Below are 17,618 nucleotides of genomic sequence, written 5' to 3'. Positions count from 1 at the left end.
TGATTTTCGATACTAAAATCGAGCACGTATGAAGTAATTATGTATGTTGCGTGGAATATGTTAAAATTATATTTATTCGTATTGGTTTAGGAATACAGGTGTTTTAAATCGAACAAAAGAATTATAAACGTTAAACAGCGTCGCTTGGCTTTATATTTGTAAACGTGTTATCAAGTATTCACCTAACTCGTTTCGGCGCGCAATTCGAACATAGTTAACCGCGCTCTTACATTATCTTATCTAATTTATGATTACAGTATCCGATCATCTTTAAGATGATACACAAAATAAAATAAATATTATATATTTACACAAATTTACACGTTGTTGCACGAAGTAAAAACGGACTTTCCTTATTAAAAATTCTTCACGATCTTATAAAAATCGAAACATTCGCAGATATCGAAGTGTTTATCGTTTTCTTCGATCATTATTATCGCAATACAATGCTAGTTTTTGTCAAGAACTTCTCCTATAGAAGAACGATCCTTCTCAACGTGTATCAATTGTATTTCCACTTCTGGAAATACTTTCATCGTTCGATTCTCTTCAAGAGACGAGTCGTTCTTCGATTATTCGAGGGTTTCTTTACCTGTTTTGGGTAACAGGAAAGACATAAACCCGCATACTAAAAAGAAAGTAATAAAAAATTAATTAGTATATTTATTGTACATACATCCTTATTGTAAAAATAAAATATGATCTTCTTTATCACAAGTGAAAAGCATGATAAGTTTCGTTTGTTATTCAAAAGAGATATTCTTAGTATTCATCTTCAATTTATAAACTTTGACAATTAGTTTTCAATCATTTGCATCACTGATATTTATAAATTTTATATAATTTACTTTTCAATTGTTCAATGAATTACTTTGTTAGAGGCAATTTATAATATGTACTTACTGAATAAAAATGCTGCGAATAAAATTATAGGAACCACACAGGCTAAATCAATTAGGTAGCCGAATACTAAGTTACCGACTAACGCGCCTAATCGACCCATGGTAAGGGAGAGGGCAGCAGCCATTACTCTGAAAATTCAATAAATTCATAGTTTTAGTTCTCAAAAATAAACATCAAAATATAGAATATCCCCCAAAATATAACAATATCCAAAGTTTGTATACTACTCATGATATTTAATATGAACGAATGAAATATTTTGATACTGATTTTTCGGGATAAGCAAATGTTTCGATTTTGCATTTGCAATTTGGACCGACGTTTTGTAAATATTGCAATTCACCTTTTCAAGGGAAACCTGAAACTTATGGTTTTAGATCTCTCTGTCTTCATTTATATTCTATGATGACTCGCTTGACCGATCAAACCGACGAGTGAATCAGTGTTCATTTGGCCTGCTTCGGGCTGAGCCAAATGGGCGCGTTCCACGGTATGCAGTCCAAACCTTATGAGAATCTGGACTGTTTTTACAAGTCCCTAAAGAGGCTCATTAGAGAAGTCATAAAGTAGCCGTCTACAATACAAATTTTCCACAACGCGCAAACCTCGAAAATATAGAAATGTCGATTAATTTTTGAAAATTTTGAAAATTATGAAATATAAAAATGCTTTCCATTCCGCGACTGACTCGGTAGCATGGACGAACAAATAGTACGTTATTTTTTTATGTTGTAACGACACGGCACGGCGACGATGCAAGTGGGTAAACTATGAGATTATACGATTAAAAGGCGTGTAAACGTGTCGTTCATTATATTGTGTCCTTGTTTTGTCCTCGGTTGTCGCCGATGTAATTAACTTGAGGAACGATTGTAAATCACTGGAGATTGTGCGTTTGCTTGTTTCCCTAATAAATAAATCAGAAGAGTGTGCGTGATTGCTCACCTGAGATTCGTCGGAAACATGTCGACGATTATGCAATAGACCAACGAGATACCGAGGGACGTCAATGCCTCAAACACGCAGGATAATATTAGGTTTTGCGTCGCATTGACCACAAAATAGAAGGCGACAGTTACAGCGCCGGATACCATTAATGACATGACTGAAATTCAGTATTATCACTTTTAATCGTAGGATGGAATGAGGCACGAGATATTTCTTAAAATATTATTCTTATTTACAAGAATGATATTTATTGCACGCATATACAGGTTGTCCCATAACACGTGGAGCCTACTTCAGGAGTGAACAGGAGGCACAAAAACAACGAATAAAGTTCATACAAACATGTACCTTATCCGAGCTTGTTTCAAAATTATAGCCATTTGTGTTTCAATAATAATAATCCGTAGCTGTTTATTACGGTCTGTATCATTCAACATATATCTGAAACAAGATCTGATAGGACACGTCTCCATACGAACTTCTTTTTTATTATTCTTGTACCTCTTGTCTACTCTTCAAGTGGGTCCCATATGTTAAGATACATCCTGTATGTATTTATGGTATCTGAAGAATTAGTGGAACTACGTGCACATGATAATTGTATACTTACTCAAAAAGAACTTGGCGCCGAGTTTGTGCACGAAAATCGGTAGAATAATGGAGCCAGGAATACAAGCAAGTCCTATATAAACTGTGTGAAGATAAACGGAAGGCGCTATTACAGTGCCGCATCCGTAATCCTGGACTGTAGTTCCATTATCATTCGATAAAGACGATACTATGCAAACCGACGTGGATTCGCCAGGATATTCGTGTTCAAATTGTTCGAATCTATTGAAACAGTTAGATGTTCAATCCCGCTGACTCAATTAAACAATCGATTTAATAAATCGGTCAAGCGCAATAACTTTTGAAAGGAAGATAAAAATATTTTTCGGAAGGAATATACGTACCTGGTGAATAATTCTGGGAACCAAACCATGAGGGTGTAGTAACTACTGGTAAGGCCAAATTGAATTCCACAGGCGAGCAATGTGTTCCTAAGGTACGGCGATTTACAGAGAGCAGCAGTTAGATCACGTACTTCCTTTAAAAGCACCTTTAGATCCTTTCGTTTGTGTAGTTTCAACGACCTCGTGCTTTTGTCTTTGGTTTTTTCTTGCAGTGATTTTACCTGAACGAAGAAACGGATGATTATACAAACAAGACGTTAGAAATAAAAAAGAAGATGATACGAGTTAAATTCTCGTTAATCAATTAATTTTTTATTAGTTGATTTTAGTAGTTGCTAACACGAGAAACTTGCGAAACGAGAAATTGTTCGTCCGGAAAAGACAATATCGGAAAATAAATCTAACGAAATCTGAAAAGATCTGGACTAGGTGTTTTTGTGTACTTCATTACCGGGTAAGAGTCGGCGTCTTTTCCAGTGTTCTGCGAGTAGATCCATTTAAATACTTCGAGGGCAGCTTCCGTTTCGCCGCATTCGAGGAGAAATTTCGGGCTCTCCGGGAATGCAAACAACCACAGGCCCAACATTATCGAGGGCAGAGCGCACAGCGCTACGAAGAGATTCCATGATTTAAAGTAGAACATGTCCGAGACGTACATGAAGTTCATCGGTATGATCAGCCATGCTATCACTGAATAAACGAAGAGAAAAAATAGTGATTAAATTACAAAGCTAATTAGATTAAAAAATCTGATTAACAGTTTTAATAGAACGGTGAATTAATAAAACAGTCTAGGTTATTCGATCATTAATACTTTGAATAAAGTAGAGTACGTTGTAAGAGAACAATTCAAATTATTCAAATTTTCTCACCACTTCGTATTACAATAATATTTGTTGAAGAATATCTGGAATGAAACGACGAGCTAAGAAATTGATTTGAATTATCCAAGTTACCCGCCGTACCACATTGATGCTGTTGTTATTCGCGAAAGTTCATACAGATTTACTTTATTCAATGTTAAGAAGGAATATTACGTATAAATGAAATTACAAGATGAGACTCACGTGGTAATACTATGACTCCGACTGTCCAGAACATTTCCATCCAACAAAGACATTTTTCGCGATATTTTGTCGCCTGAAACTCCCCTAAATACGGAAAACAAATTCCCATAGCTCCGGTAACGCTGTATATATAAAATAAAAGAATAAAAATAGGAACAAAACGAAAAGAAAAATAAAAAGTGTCTGAGGTGGGGAACATAAGATATAAAGGATTTAACATTCAATTACAATATACTTACGCGAAACCGTTAAAGAAACGGAATATCAGGAAAACCCAAAAGTACTGGACAAAGGAAGAAGCAATGCCAACAATGCCATCCATTAACAATGTAGCGATTAATACAACTTTTCTTCCTTTGGTATCAGCCAGGCACCCCCATATGTAAGAACCAATCACCATCCCTATGAATAAGAAAGTAAAAGTTAGTTTTCTATTTTTAAACTAGTTCTATAACGTATGGTTTACGGTAAAAGAAAGGAATGAGAGAATCGAAAAACGTATGAAATAGTATCATATGGTTTCTTAACTTTGGTTCTTTCCTAATAGATTATTGTTGATAATAAAATAATTTCCACGTGATACACATACGGCATGTGGTTTTCTTCGTTAAACACGTTTCGACGTGTTAAGCGCTGAGCGATAAAAGTTTAAGTAGAAATATTCGCTATGAGTCAGACACCTCCATTCATCAGGAGATAGAGATGTTATAATACCAAGTCTGATCAATATGCTCCTTTTTAAGAGGCTATTCATTCATATTAAAGAAATTTTATTCGATAAAAATCAAAATTATATATTTCTGACAGGAAATTAAATAAATTTGAGGATTGAATAATAGTATTTTTGATAAATGTCTCAGCGTAGGTTAAAAATTGATCATTGGAAAATATTTTCTTTCGTTTAAATTAAATAAAATAAAATTTAAATTAAATAAAATTTAAATTAAATAAAATTTATCGTTTAAAAAATTTTCCTCTTAGGAAAACATGGACACTGATCGTGGGAAAAATTTTTTCTCAGCAGAAATTCAAAAATTCTCTAAAAAATTCTCCCTTCTGAATTAAAGAATTCTAAACTTATTAAGCGAAGAAAGTAAAAATACGTAAAGATATTAATTTTGTAAAGATTTTATGGTGCTCACCCAGCATTGGTGATGCTGTTAGCCAGCCTTTCGCGGTGGAATCCATTTCTAGGTCGCATTGTGCTGCTGGTAATACAAATGAAAGTATCGTGACTCCAATGGCGGTATCCATATAAATTAAACCGCAAACCGCCAACAGCATGTAGTGAAATTTCCCGAATCCTGATAAGAAAAATATAATCTTATAAATATTTATTCAAATCTTAAAGAAGTTACAAGGAAAGGATTTATCGTTGCAATCAAGAAACTATTTGATCTTTGATTCATACTGTAAGCTTTTGTTAAATCTTCTAAGAGTCAACACTAACTTGTTTCCAACTTTCTTCTTTTTTCCTGATACGCATAATGGAACAAAAGATAAGATAATCATTTGCAATCGTTGTCTCGAAAAATTTGCAAGATTTTACGACTCGTAATTTTAACATTATGCTTAAAATTTGACTCGAGATAACTCCCTGATTTTCTAAATTTAGGTGAACGATATTTTGATTACAGGATTCTATCTCTTTCTCGAAGAAGAAGAAGAAGAAGAAGAAGAGCAGAATTTGTGTAAAATGAGCATTTTGAAAGAATTATTACGACGCCTGGAACATACGCCTGTTACTAAACTAGAATCAGAGAATGCTACTCTTAAGATGGAAACCGTACAACCAAATACAACAGGGATGATGTCCATAATAGAAATGGATATGCATTTGGATGAGCAAACAAAGAAATTGGACCGAGAAATTCACACAATGAAAGGGAACTTGAATGCGGAACATCAGACAGTGAAGCAGGAACAGATAAGTTTATCGAGAAGGGAAAAGAAACTATCAGATGCAAATTTACATAAGCGAAAACTTAGAAGAAGAGATCAAAGACTATAAATTGAAGTTCTGAAAGGAACATACGAAATACTTGAAGAACAACTATAACAAGCGATCATAAAACGCGAGGAAATATACTAATTTAAGATAGAACGAAGTTACAAAAGGATTTAAAAGCGACCGAGATGAAATTTCGCGAAGCACAAATCGCATAAAACAAAGAAAGGTCTGCTCCATCGTCTCTCTCAGCACCCGACATAAAAAACGTGAATTATACCACAGAACCATCAACTACCTCATTATCTAAACGTTTGTCGCCACAAAGAATTGGACACCACATTCCACATCGATTTGATGTCGGTCTACCAATGCGAGCTGGGAAATGCTCCACGTGTTTGGATTCCATTCATTTTGGAAAACGCGCAGATATTTGCAACGAATGTCAAGTAATGACGCATTTAAAGTGCATGGTTACCGCACCTGCCACTTGCGGTTTACCCGGAGGTTTTGCTAAGCAGTTTGGTAAAAGCTGGAGAAATAGTGACGAAAGTTTATCGTCATTGACTGGAAGTGTTCAAACGTTAGCTATAGATCAACCGGATAAACCCGACACGGTATGGTATTTAATATTTTAACCGTGCAATCCTATATTTTATACTAACATGTGATTATCGTTGATAATAGGATGTATGTGATGTAGAAAGTAAAAACAATAGCGTGCCGATGGAAAGTTGGGTGAAACTCCCAGACCGCTCGAATACTTGTTGGGAAAGGAAGTACCTTAGGTTGGAAGGACCGTGTTTATGTACTTACGATCACCAGCCATCTCCCGGGATGGCACCAATAAATCGTATCGATTTAATCGAAAAGGATGGATTTACTGTATTAGATACAGTAATTAATCCAGATGTAATGGGAACAGCAAAATCGGACATACCATTTATTTTTAGAATAGAATCCATTTCATCGACCACCTGTTGGCCAACACCACGTTTGGATGTCATGGCTTTGAGCCAGACTGATAAGAAAAACTGGTTGAAATCCTTAAACTTTATTACTAGGTCAGGAAGTTAGGAAGAGTGCATGAATAAGTATAATAAGTAAGTACTAACTTCTTTTGCAAGATTTAAAATTTTCTTGCAATTTAGTATCTGTATGTGTTAATTAATTACATATGGTTAATATTTTGTGATATTACAGAATTTAGGGGAAGAAGATGATAGCTCAGCTATTTCCCAGTTAGCGTTTTAAACATTTTTCTTGTACGTGGAAGAGTAGAACTCCCGTTTTGCTACAATGAATTTGGAATGTTTGTGAATGAACGTTTGTCATTTCGTTTTTCATCAAGACGCGTATACTTAACTAATACAAAGAATCCAGAATGAATCTTAATCGAATTATCTAGCCTGTGTTATTTGGGAGCAGTTGGCTCAAAAGGAATTTATATAGCGGCAATAAACTTCTTCTTGGAGTTATCAAAGATTACAGACTTTTCTGGTATACCGGAATTAAATAACAGTCTTACCAGTTTGAATACTTTGTATATCATCATAATACGGTGTATAATGTAAAGTTGTCGTGAAATATGAATTTATGCGTATTGCTGTACTTTGCAGAGATCAAGAGGGTGAAAGTAATCTGAAGATTAGTTGTACGATTTAAAAATAATAAACATTTATATTTCCAGATTAAAAAAGATAAATTTTCATTTAAGAATTTAAGAAAAAATTGATAATATGAAAATATAAATATCTTTTATTCAAGTTTTGCAATTTGTAAATGATAATTGATTAAGATTCATATATAATTAAAATTTTTTCATCATAATCATGATAGAATTATATCGAGACAAAAGGAATATCGTTCTTCCGCGTGAATCAGCATTTTTCAAGAAGAGTAACAAGTTTGATCCGGTTTCGATACAAATACAATACGTAAATCAAACAGTGCTCTTGAACTAAATATCCTCTGTATTTTACAATCTCATTATTCAAATACTTACACACTTTAAACCGTACCACTAGCGTAATTAAATACAATTGACACTAAAACTACCAATCATTTACGTCTAAACTAAAATGTTAAAAATCAACGTTAGGATATACTTATCATCAAATTTAGTCTCAAATTAACTAAACGAAAAATTTAATTGGAAGAAAAGATGTCATTAAACACATATAACATATCTTTAAACAATCCACGTTGGCTGAATACTTAATTAGAAATTGTGATAAATTCAATTTTCATTTGCATCTCAAAAGTGATGATTATTAATCGTGTATATTCCGTACAAGGAAATCATTGATTCGTAGAAATGAGTGTAATCAATATTATTTTTGTAAACGCAGTTTTGCAATGACATTTTCTATTCCCGTTGATCAAGATCAAATGTTATTATGATAAAGCTTTGGTTTTCTTCGATGATTAATACTTAATACGGAAAAGAGGATGGATTACCTGTTACGGTGATTGCATGCTCGAAATCGGCACCTCCGTCTGCCAAGAAGTCGAGCCCTGTCAAAGACCAAAAGATTTATGAGCTTCTTAAAATATCATGTTTTCTATTGTTATTTGAGGAAAGATCGCGATAGTGTATCAGTGTATCAGTATGTTTCGTGGACACGTGTTTGCCATGGAATTTTTACGTTGAGTAAGATATTTAAAGAATTGATGTTTGATAGATCGTGCAAAGTTTACTTGGATGATGATCGTTACAAATGCTTTTTTGACTTGTTGAATTCTTGCTAAAGTTTAGTGTAGTGTTTTACATTAAATCGTATTAAAAAATAAATAATTGATAACATACAATGCAAATTTTATTCGATAACGATTGGAAACATGTTTTTGATAAATATATTAAAATATATGAAAATTTTTATTTTCATGTAGATACGTGTTCACGATAATGAACAAAGAATTATATGAAGTAATGAACAATTATTAGTTAATAGATTATGCAAAATTATTCCTATAATGTTTCAAGAGATTTTTGGTACATAGAAAAGTGCAATTTGTTGTTAGCGGTGATATAAAAGATTATGATTTATATCTTTCCAATTATTATAGAAATAATTTTAGACAATAAATTAAATGCGACTATATAAAAAATTTTTAATTGGAAAAATTTTAATATAAACACATGATGTTTAATTAAAGTCACTTAATTCGTTATTTTGATTTTTTTAATCTAAATATCCAAAGATTTTTATCATAAATATATTTCATAATCTCTCGAGACGATTATCCTTTGCTATCAAAAACAAATCAGTGGTTGAGTAATGTTATATTAATAGCTACAGCAATATGTTGATTAGTAATGATGGTATCGCTAGCAAAGTAGTGATAGCAAATACATTAATGGCATTAAGAATGGTATAGAAAAACCGCAGCAATATTATCTTATATTGCAATCAGTAAAACATGTATGTACCGTGATAATATCCATCTATTCTATTATATAGTATCATAGATATAAGTGATTATGTTAATGTCGGTAATACTAATAATAGTTTATTTTTCAGTCTATCAGCCATCAAAATGAACTCGATTTATAATTGTTTGTTAATGTCAGTAATCATTACTAAATTTGATCGCAATTGTTTATCTAATAACTACTTCAGAAAATAAAAAGAATCATTAGAAAGACAGAGAAAGCCTCTAAAAAGTGCTGGTGGTGATTCTTACAATTTCTAATTCAAAATCAACTTTTAGACTTGCACCTATTTTTATTTTACTTATTTCATAAAAATTCCACCAGCTAATTCCAAACAAAAAAAAATAAATATGCAGAAGAAAATATAAGTATAAAATAAATCAGTAAATGGAAGAAAATCCATAGAAATATTATTAAATAATTTCAAACGAACAGCAAACTAATATTTCTCAAATTCTTAGTATTCTCATAAACAACAAAATTAATATTAAAGAATCTACAATTCAAAATCAACCCTTAAAGTCATAGCTATTCTTATTCTACTCATTCCATAAAAATACAAACTGATGTTTGTTAACTTTTTAAAACATATTCATAAATAAGAAAATGATTCAAGAATCTAAGAATCTAAGAATCTAAGAATCTAAGAATCTAAGAATCTAAAGATCTAAAGATCCAGAATTAGAAACGTATACAACCACTACTCTCACTCTACCATGATCATTATTATCGTCATCTTCATCGTTATCATTATACGACAGTATTTTCTATATTTTAAATCGTCATGAAAACCTACCCATGGTTTGCGATTACGTTGCGGAGATGTACGTTAGTCTCTCGTGAAGTGATGAGGTCAGGTGGTGTCGGTGAGAATTCGGGACTCTGGAGGACCCCGGTCGCCAAAGTACAGCACTCTCTGTTCCTTGTTCGTGTTCCACGGTTTTGTCCTCGTCTGCAACCACCGTACGCCACGCTCATTGGTGAACACTCGGTGGTATTTGATCGCCGTTTTTATCGCCCAAGCGAATTTTGGCGATGACTTTCCACCGGGGAGTATTCCTTTTTTATCCCCTCACGAAATTCTTCCACCTTCTTGTGCAAAATCTTCTACCTTTTATTATTGATCGATAATCGATCTTTATAAAGTTTCTCTCCCTTCAAGTTTCTCTTTAAATGAAAGTTCCAACTTTCAAATTCGATGAATTGCAGATACTTCTGGAACGAAATAAAGACGAAGGTTGCACTAGAAACGTCCTATAGTCTTCATAACTAAGTTTTTGATCCAAGCACGACCCTCGGTGGTGAACGAACGACTGACCAAAAAATCGATCGTGCCCCAGCATATATCTCCTCTCTTTTTAGTTATTGTCTTCTCCCCAGATAAGATATAAAGCTTCGTTTGTCTCTGTCACTCTTACCTGTCTGTCTTTTTCCTCTTTCTTCTTTGTCTTCACTTTTCCCCCTAGTTAAAGGTACTTGAGGCTTTTGTTGAGAAAAATTTGATCGAGCAAAAAAAGAAAAGAAAAGAGAAAGGAAGCAAGAACGGAAAGAAATCTGAGTATTCTGAAAATTCTTGATATCCACCCCGTTTGTTTACACAGGGTTTAGAGTGTATGTGTACGGAAGAGTGTAAGTATAGAGAAGAGTATAAAACTGTGTGCGTTAAGAACAGTTTTGCAATAATTGTTTATGTCATACGATACAGTCGTGCACCTAATTGATAAGACAGTTGTAACAAGTATCACGGGATTTCTAATTGCTTCAGATTACTTTGATTAAAATACACCGGTTTACTCTTACGAGGTTGTTTTATTACGTACGAGAATTCTGTCCGCATTATGCATTGGTGATACCTGTATCTGACATGGTCGCCGAATTGAACTTACTATTTTGCATAAAAGCTTATTCTGTTCTTTATTAATAAAGGATGTTATTCGAGCTTACAAATGTATTTGGATACTTTACTATAAAAATCTTTACGGATATATTATGTGTGTTATATGAAATATTTTGAAACTTCATTAGCGACGTTGTAACGAGACACGTTATGACTATACGCATTATTTAAAATGCATATGATGCAATATTTCAAATCAATCTGAAAATTTAGAAATACATACTTAAATATAGAGTTTGAAATTAATTCTACCAATATCATTAACAATATCCTTTACTTTAATCAAATTATTTATAATTGTTCTACCAATATGGGAATACTAAATTGACTTTGTTTATAGAGTATATAGAGTATAAGGAAAAATCATTGATTAATTACTTTTTCGTCATTCGATGTGTAATACTAAATAGCCGAGTGGTCATTTAGAGTTCTTTATGCAAGTTTTCCAACCAACATCTTAGTTCTTGACCTTCCTAATTTTTGATAAAAACTGGACTAAATTATTACTATTATTAACACGTTTTGCTCCTAATGATGGAAACGTATGTGTCACGAGTGGTTTTTTTTGTACTGTACATCTACGTCGGTACGTCTGCATCATTGATTCTCATCAAAGAAATTTGGAACTGGAAGATTCTTCTATTAGCAAAGTTCTTACACACGTTTAGTATTGTAAATGAATGTATTTTATTTTTAAAAAAGTAGCTACAGTGCATGGTTTCAAATTTTTTCCTCCCATCATCTAACTCTTAAGATTACATTTAATTACTTTTTTAATGTAACAAAAGGAGGTAGCACCATAGTTAACTACCTAATGATTGGCTTTATAACTTTCATGGGTAGCCTTCTTTGGATTCTATGTATATTAATTGACCGGCCCACGTATTTTAATTTTATCTCTTCTAGGAGAAAATGTCAATGCGTAAATTTTTATAATTGGTTAAATGATTATATGACTCTTATCATAACGATCAATTTAAACGCATTAAAACAAATATAAAGACACTCTTTTCCACAACGTGTCCATTTAAACATTAGCGATTATTTGGATATTCGACCTATTTTCAGTAGTTCAATTTCCTGCCACCAGTTGGCACATCGAAATTCTCAGTTTTCCATAATCCTAATAGGGCTGCTTAATAGAAGAACTTTTAATAATTTCATCAAAGTAAAGGATATTGTAGAATCAATTTCAAATTAATAATATAATTGGTAGATCATTTAATATGAATATATTTTTTTAACTGAGTGTAATTTGTTTGATAGTGCACAAATATTCAAGAGATTTCGATGCGTGGAATGAAACTGACGACTGACAACGCGTGACGACGTGCTTCTTTACTGTATTATGTAGCTATGTATATGATTTATAACGATAAAAAGATAAGCTACATTTTCAGGGTCTGCATGCACGTTGTCCAAATATGTAATAAGATTTGCAGTAAATAAATAAAGTGTTTGGACGAAATTCGGTTAGATGTGTGAGGTAACCTGTTTATCACATAGTATATCATGCTTGGAATGCCATCTACGATTATTTTGCACTCTTTGATATCTAAGGATATCTCATCTAGTTTTGATTTAATATTCTATTTCACGTGATGAAGAATATTTACAGCATTTGTACCTTATATAGATGAATATTCAACACCTTGAACTTATATAACCTAATCTCAGTTACAAATGATAATATATTACTATGAAATAAAACTGTACCCGAAACCATTCATCATATCAGATTTGAAAAGATCTATAGTAATTAAAATTATGTAGAAACAGAAATTTCATAAAAATAACAGATGTTAGCATATTTGTAATTAGCTTTAAAATGATATCTTTAAATGTGAAAATCATATAATTATCTTAATACTATTTGGACAACTATGGTCAATAAATTTGTAGGCTTTGTACCTTCATTACCTATTACTTTTGCCCTTATGATTTTATTATCCTTTACCCACTTTATTGTAGCCTTTACAAAGTTGGTTTTTGACAATCTTTTATCATTGGACATTTCTTAAAAAGAAGACGTGATACGCTAGATCTAATACCAATCTGATAAAAAACAAATACGTATAACAACATGACAACAATGTTATAACATTGACGAATATTATTTAGTTAATCGACAGCTTGTTGAGGTATAATATTACGAAATTAATAATATACGACAGAATTCAATCTAAAACTGTCAAATTTCATTATGAATTGTCCAAAGGTGGATCCCACACAAAATTCGTCAAACCGTATCTTTACAACCGGTATTTCCGTCCAAATTTTATTCGGTTATTTCTACAAGCGAATTATAAACGTCACGCATGAAACAGCATATTGCATTTGGAAATCTCGACGGAATGTTTAAGCAGACAGTAGTACGAGTGACTGAAGAAAACATGACGTTTTATCGGGGCCAAGTATGACGGAAGGGATTTTTCGATAATACGCCCACAAATATGTAGTAAATCTTATAAATGAGATAGGGATACAGGTAATAATAGTTGACATTTGTATATTGGTTAAATTAACCAGTCGTGAGTAATTTTAGCTACATTAACATCTTGATTACCAGGTGAGCAATGTTTCTAGATATTTCGGAGGGAGCAGACATCTTAAGTCCCTACTTGATACTTGTAATAAATTGATCGATAAGAAAATGCAAGTAGCTATATCAATATATAAAATTGTTCGTTTTCTTTCAAGTGGTATAGATCCCACTTTTATTGTTTCGAGACACTTAAGAGTCTGAAACCTAAGCTATTTGAACGTAATAATCGTTAAGATATTAACGAGATATTTATTAATAATAAATCTTAATGTAATACATCTTAGGAATACAATTTATACTTATGTTTATCTTGTTAATGTATTGCTAGTGTGTTAGCGTAATCGATGTAATAAAAGGAATTAAATTTTTTTATTACGAAACATTTAAGAGAATGAGTAGCTAGATATAGCGATGTAAGAACATTATTAGCTATCATATTCCTCATCTTTCATTTTGTTTCAATTTAATTAAATTTTATTTTAATTTCATTATATCTATTCAATTTTATCAATCAAATTTCCATTGAACTTATACTTTATAAATTCTTTTGTCTTTCATTTCATACTATTTCGTATAATCTTTTAATTAAAGACTAATACGAAATCCCAGTTAAAACCCCAGATTATTTCTTAATTAACTTAATCTCAGGCTCTATTCTGTGACATTTCGATTTACCTATAATTCAATTTTGATCTACATAAAAACAATACAAAAAGTATTGGCACATATCCTTACTTCTCATTGAAGTGATTATTTTATCAAATTTCATTTTCATAGTACCTAATTTTTCTAATCATATGAATCACAACCAAGTGCAATTAACTCTTTGCCTCATAATATTGAATTACATATATGGTATGGTTTATAGATGAAATACGCGAAGACAGACCGGGCTCAAATTAAAGTACCAAAGTATCAAATTTCAATGATATACTTTCATTTTTTACTTTCATATTGCAAGACCGCGATCACTGAAAAGACATCACGTACAATAATTCAATGTCTCGTTTCAACGATATTACAGCAAACAGATAAAAGCTAAGGCTAGCAAAAGATTACAAGAGGTTAATCAATATGCAAACGCTATAATAAATATAGTTGTCTGCCGATACATTTTGTAGCCACAGTACTTATTATTTCACGCTGTAGATATCAAATTTATATTATTTCATAGATAACCCAATTAGGTCTAGATACATCTGATAAAATTTTCTAGATCTTTCATTCGAAGCAAGATCACGACAGTTTATGTTGTTACTCCATATGTTTCTCTGATAAGCCTGTTTACGGTTAAATGAAAATGATGACGCGAAATCGTGGCTAGTTTTATCCAGATAATAATCGGTCACATCAAATCTAGTCACGTCTAGGTCAAGCGTGAATAAGTTGGTGCATATTTTTTTGATATAAGATTCAGTTATATTTTTTCTATTATAATATGCGAACTATTGACAGTTACGTTCATTGCGTCAATACCTATTTACAGGTGTTTTTAGTGAAAAATTCAATTGTTTATAACTTGAAAAATAAATTTCAAGCGATATTTTTGCATATTAATACTCATCTTTATTTAGGTGTCTAAAATCTGAAACTGTAGTCCTCCAAAGGCGAATGTAAGGTAACATTAACTTTGTTAAAAATATCTGTACAACAAACAATATCGTAAAAACAATATAAAACCACATAAGTCTGAGTAATTTACAATATCAACGATCATTATGTACGCTTATTTTCCCTGATTAATGCGTATACAATGTAGCGTTATAAGACTTATCACTAATTATCGTCGATTATGTCGCAAAAATCGCAAAAAGCGGAAGTTTACACGATTTAAAAGCCATAAACCACAAATCGATTAAATAGGCTACGTTATCGTTTCATGGAATTTGTAAGATTGACGACTTAGCTGAGCTAACAAAACATGTTTCCATTCTCTAAAACACAATACTGTTTCAGCGTCCTTTTATGAAATTTTCTAGATATTTTATTGAATTCTTCAGACATGAGTTGCTTCGATGGAATTTTTTTTCGAATCGATAGAAATCTTATTTAAATTTTATTTATTCGAACTTTATCTTGATTTTACTTGGATCTTAAGTCGTAAAATTGGAGATTGTTAAATGGGATTTTTTCTGTAATATTTCAGTATTTTGTTTTCGTATCGTACTCTTGTTGATCGAGATCGTTGCAACATTATCACAGAATCGTACGGTTAAAGTCCCCGAATTAGAGAGATTTATCTGCTTTCTTATCGAGCTGGTATATGTCGGTAGAGTGGATCGAACCATTAAACACGAATATCTTCGTCTGCTTAGGAAACGAATTTGTCAAGTTCGAGTTGATACTTGAACGAAATTTTTGTTTCTCAAATGAATTGATAGAAACAATCGAGATATGAATCGAGTGGCAATAAAACAAATATTTGTTATTTTTAAATCGCATTGTACAATACTGAGTCATATTGGAGTTATTCTACTACAGATTCATACATTACATACATACATTAGTGTATAGTCGTAGATTACGTGATAACTACAAGTATACTGATTTGTAAATTTCGATGGAACATTATTTTAGACTGTTCAATTTTAGTTCATGCGATTTTTGTAGAACCAAGAATTGGTAAATCCAACTTCTTTGTAATATTTCCCTTTGGATTAGGTTGCATTAGGAATTTACAATGATCACGAATCCCAATCATAAAGTTTTATAATAAAAGAGCAAACCACCGGAAAAACAGAGGACGTTAATCAAACTTTTTATTTTCTAATTACCTGAAATAAGAAAAATCCAAAATCTTTTCTTCTTTGATGTCTTTAAAACAACCAGTTCTTCAAGTTTTTTCCAAAATATTCGAAAATGTAATAAATTCAACATCTTTTCTCTCTATCAAATCTTTCTTTCTTCACTACATTTGAGAGAATCACTAGAAATTTTTTCGAAACACCAAAAGAAACAAAAAGAGGAAAAGAAGAAGAAAATATATTTCTACCGTAACAACGTTTCGCATAACAAACATGTTATCGTTAACAGTCAAAACACACGACGATTTCCATTTCGCACAGGCCGATACATCAACTTTGACATCTGTCGAACCAATGACCACCCTTGATTTGTGTCATCATTCATAATTCGTCATTCCAATCCGTCAATTTTCCCCCATAACAAAGCCGACAATATCCGCAATGGGATTAAACACGACAAAATTAATCGCGATTATCGTGGTCAACGAGTGAGTGAATGAAAACTGTGGCCATTTTACTCGGACTATGGCCAAGATTCTGTATTACGTAATCAGGACGACGATTTAGATGTCTGTTTTATCAGACACACGTGTACGTCGCCTGAATATGATCCAAACATCGAATCAAAGGATCACCGTGATTTTTGTGACACGAAATAATCGGAGATAACGAGAAATTTGCGAAATGATATAAATGTAGGTGAAAATTGTCATTGCGATCTTTTGTTATAAATTTATTTATTTACGGGGACAAGTATTTTTATTAATATTTTTGTTAGGATCGGTGGTTATATGTATACTTTTTGAAAATGAAAGTGTATCATATTTATATCAAGCGAAATATATTTGTTTCATAAATTAATGCTAGATATTTGTAGGAAAAAAATGTTAGCCGCTGGAAGAGTTAAGTTATTTAATTCATGATCCGCTATTTAATTTTATCTATAGCAAGGGTTAGACTGTACATAATTTATATTTATGATTTTTTTTATTTAACTGTAACAACACACACACACATTATTAGATATTTCACATTATTATTATCATTGAAATTCTTGTTAAAGCAGTAAAGAAATTTCGAATTTTATTTAGTATTCGAGAGACTCCGAGGGAAATTGGTACAAATAACAAAATCATACTCTCAAGAATAGAAGTTCTTCCAAAAAGATAGTTTTGCA

General features: G+C 32.0%; 2 protein-coding genes across 2 annotated transcripts; one reads left to right on the top strand and one right to left on the bottom strand.

The window, feature by feature from the left end:
• Positions 1–56: 56 nt before the first annotated feature.
• LOC138187511 (synaptic vesicle glycoprotein 2B) lies at positions 57–10,567 on the bottom strand. The gene is made up of 11 exons (XM_069128404.1): positions 10,052–10,567; positions 8,280–8,336; positions 5,014–5,175; positions 4,111–4,273; positions 3,872–3,993; positions 3,256–3,494; positions 2,805–3,025; positions 2,462–2,682; positions 1,849–2,008; positions 904–1,031; positions 57–628 (listed from the first exon to the last, which is right to left on the bottom strand). Exons 1-11 carry the CDS (start codon positions 10,053–10,055, stop codon positions 573–575), a joined length of 1,533 nt encoding a protein of 510 aa, XP_068984505.1. The 5' UTR covers positions 10,056–10,567; the 3' UTR covers positions 57–572.
• Positions 6,060–6,922, top strand: LOC138187517 (citron Rho-interacting kinase-like). Its single transcript, XM_069128417.1, has 2 exons — positions 6,060–6,436; positions 6,507–6,922. The coding sequence occupies exons 1-2, from the start codon at positions 6,191–6,193 to the stop codon at positions 6,894–6,896; spliced, it is 636 nt and encodes a 211-aa protein (XP_068984518.1). The 5' UTR covers positions 6,060–6,190; the 3' UTR covers positions 6,897–6,922.
• Positions 10,568–17,618: the final 7,051 nt, after the last annotated feature.

This window comes from Bombus flavifrons, chromosome 15 (genome assembly GCF_040668555.2).
Source record: "Bombus flavifrons isolate JBK064 chromosome 15, iyBomFlav1_principal, whole genome shotgun sequence".
NCBI classification, from domain to species: Eukaryota; Metazoa; Arthropoda; class Insecta; order Hymenoptera; family Apidae; genus Bombus; species Bombus flavifrons.
This window is presented reverse-complemented; position numbering and strand designations above follow the sequence as displayed.

Bases quoted from the DNA above. Each gene is read 5' to 3' on its own strand.
- LOC138187517 (XM_069128417.1), top strand. From the start codon at position 6,191: ATGCGAGCTGGGAAATGCTCCACGTGTTTGGATTCCATTCATTTTGGA. The intron at 6,437-6,506 runs GTATGGTATTTA...CGTTGATAATAG, and splicing joins AACCGGATAAACCCGACACG to GATGTATGTGATGTAGAAAG.
- LOC138187511 (XM_069128404.1), bottom strand. The intron at 3,994-4,110 runs GTAAGTATATTG...TTATATATACAG, and splicing joins CGTTTCTTTAACGGTTTCGC to CGTTACCGGAGCTATGGGAA. The intron at 3,026-3,255 runs GTAATGAAGTAC...TTCTTCGTTCAG, and splicing joins AAGACGCCGACTCTTACCCG to GTAAAATCACTGCAAGAAAA.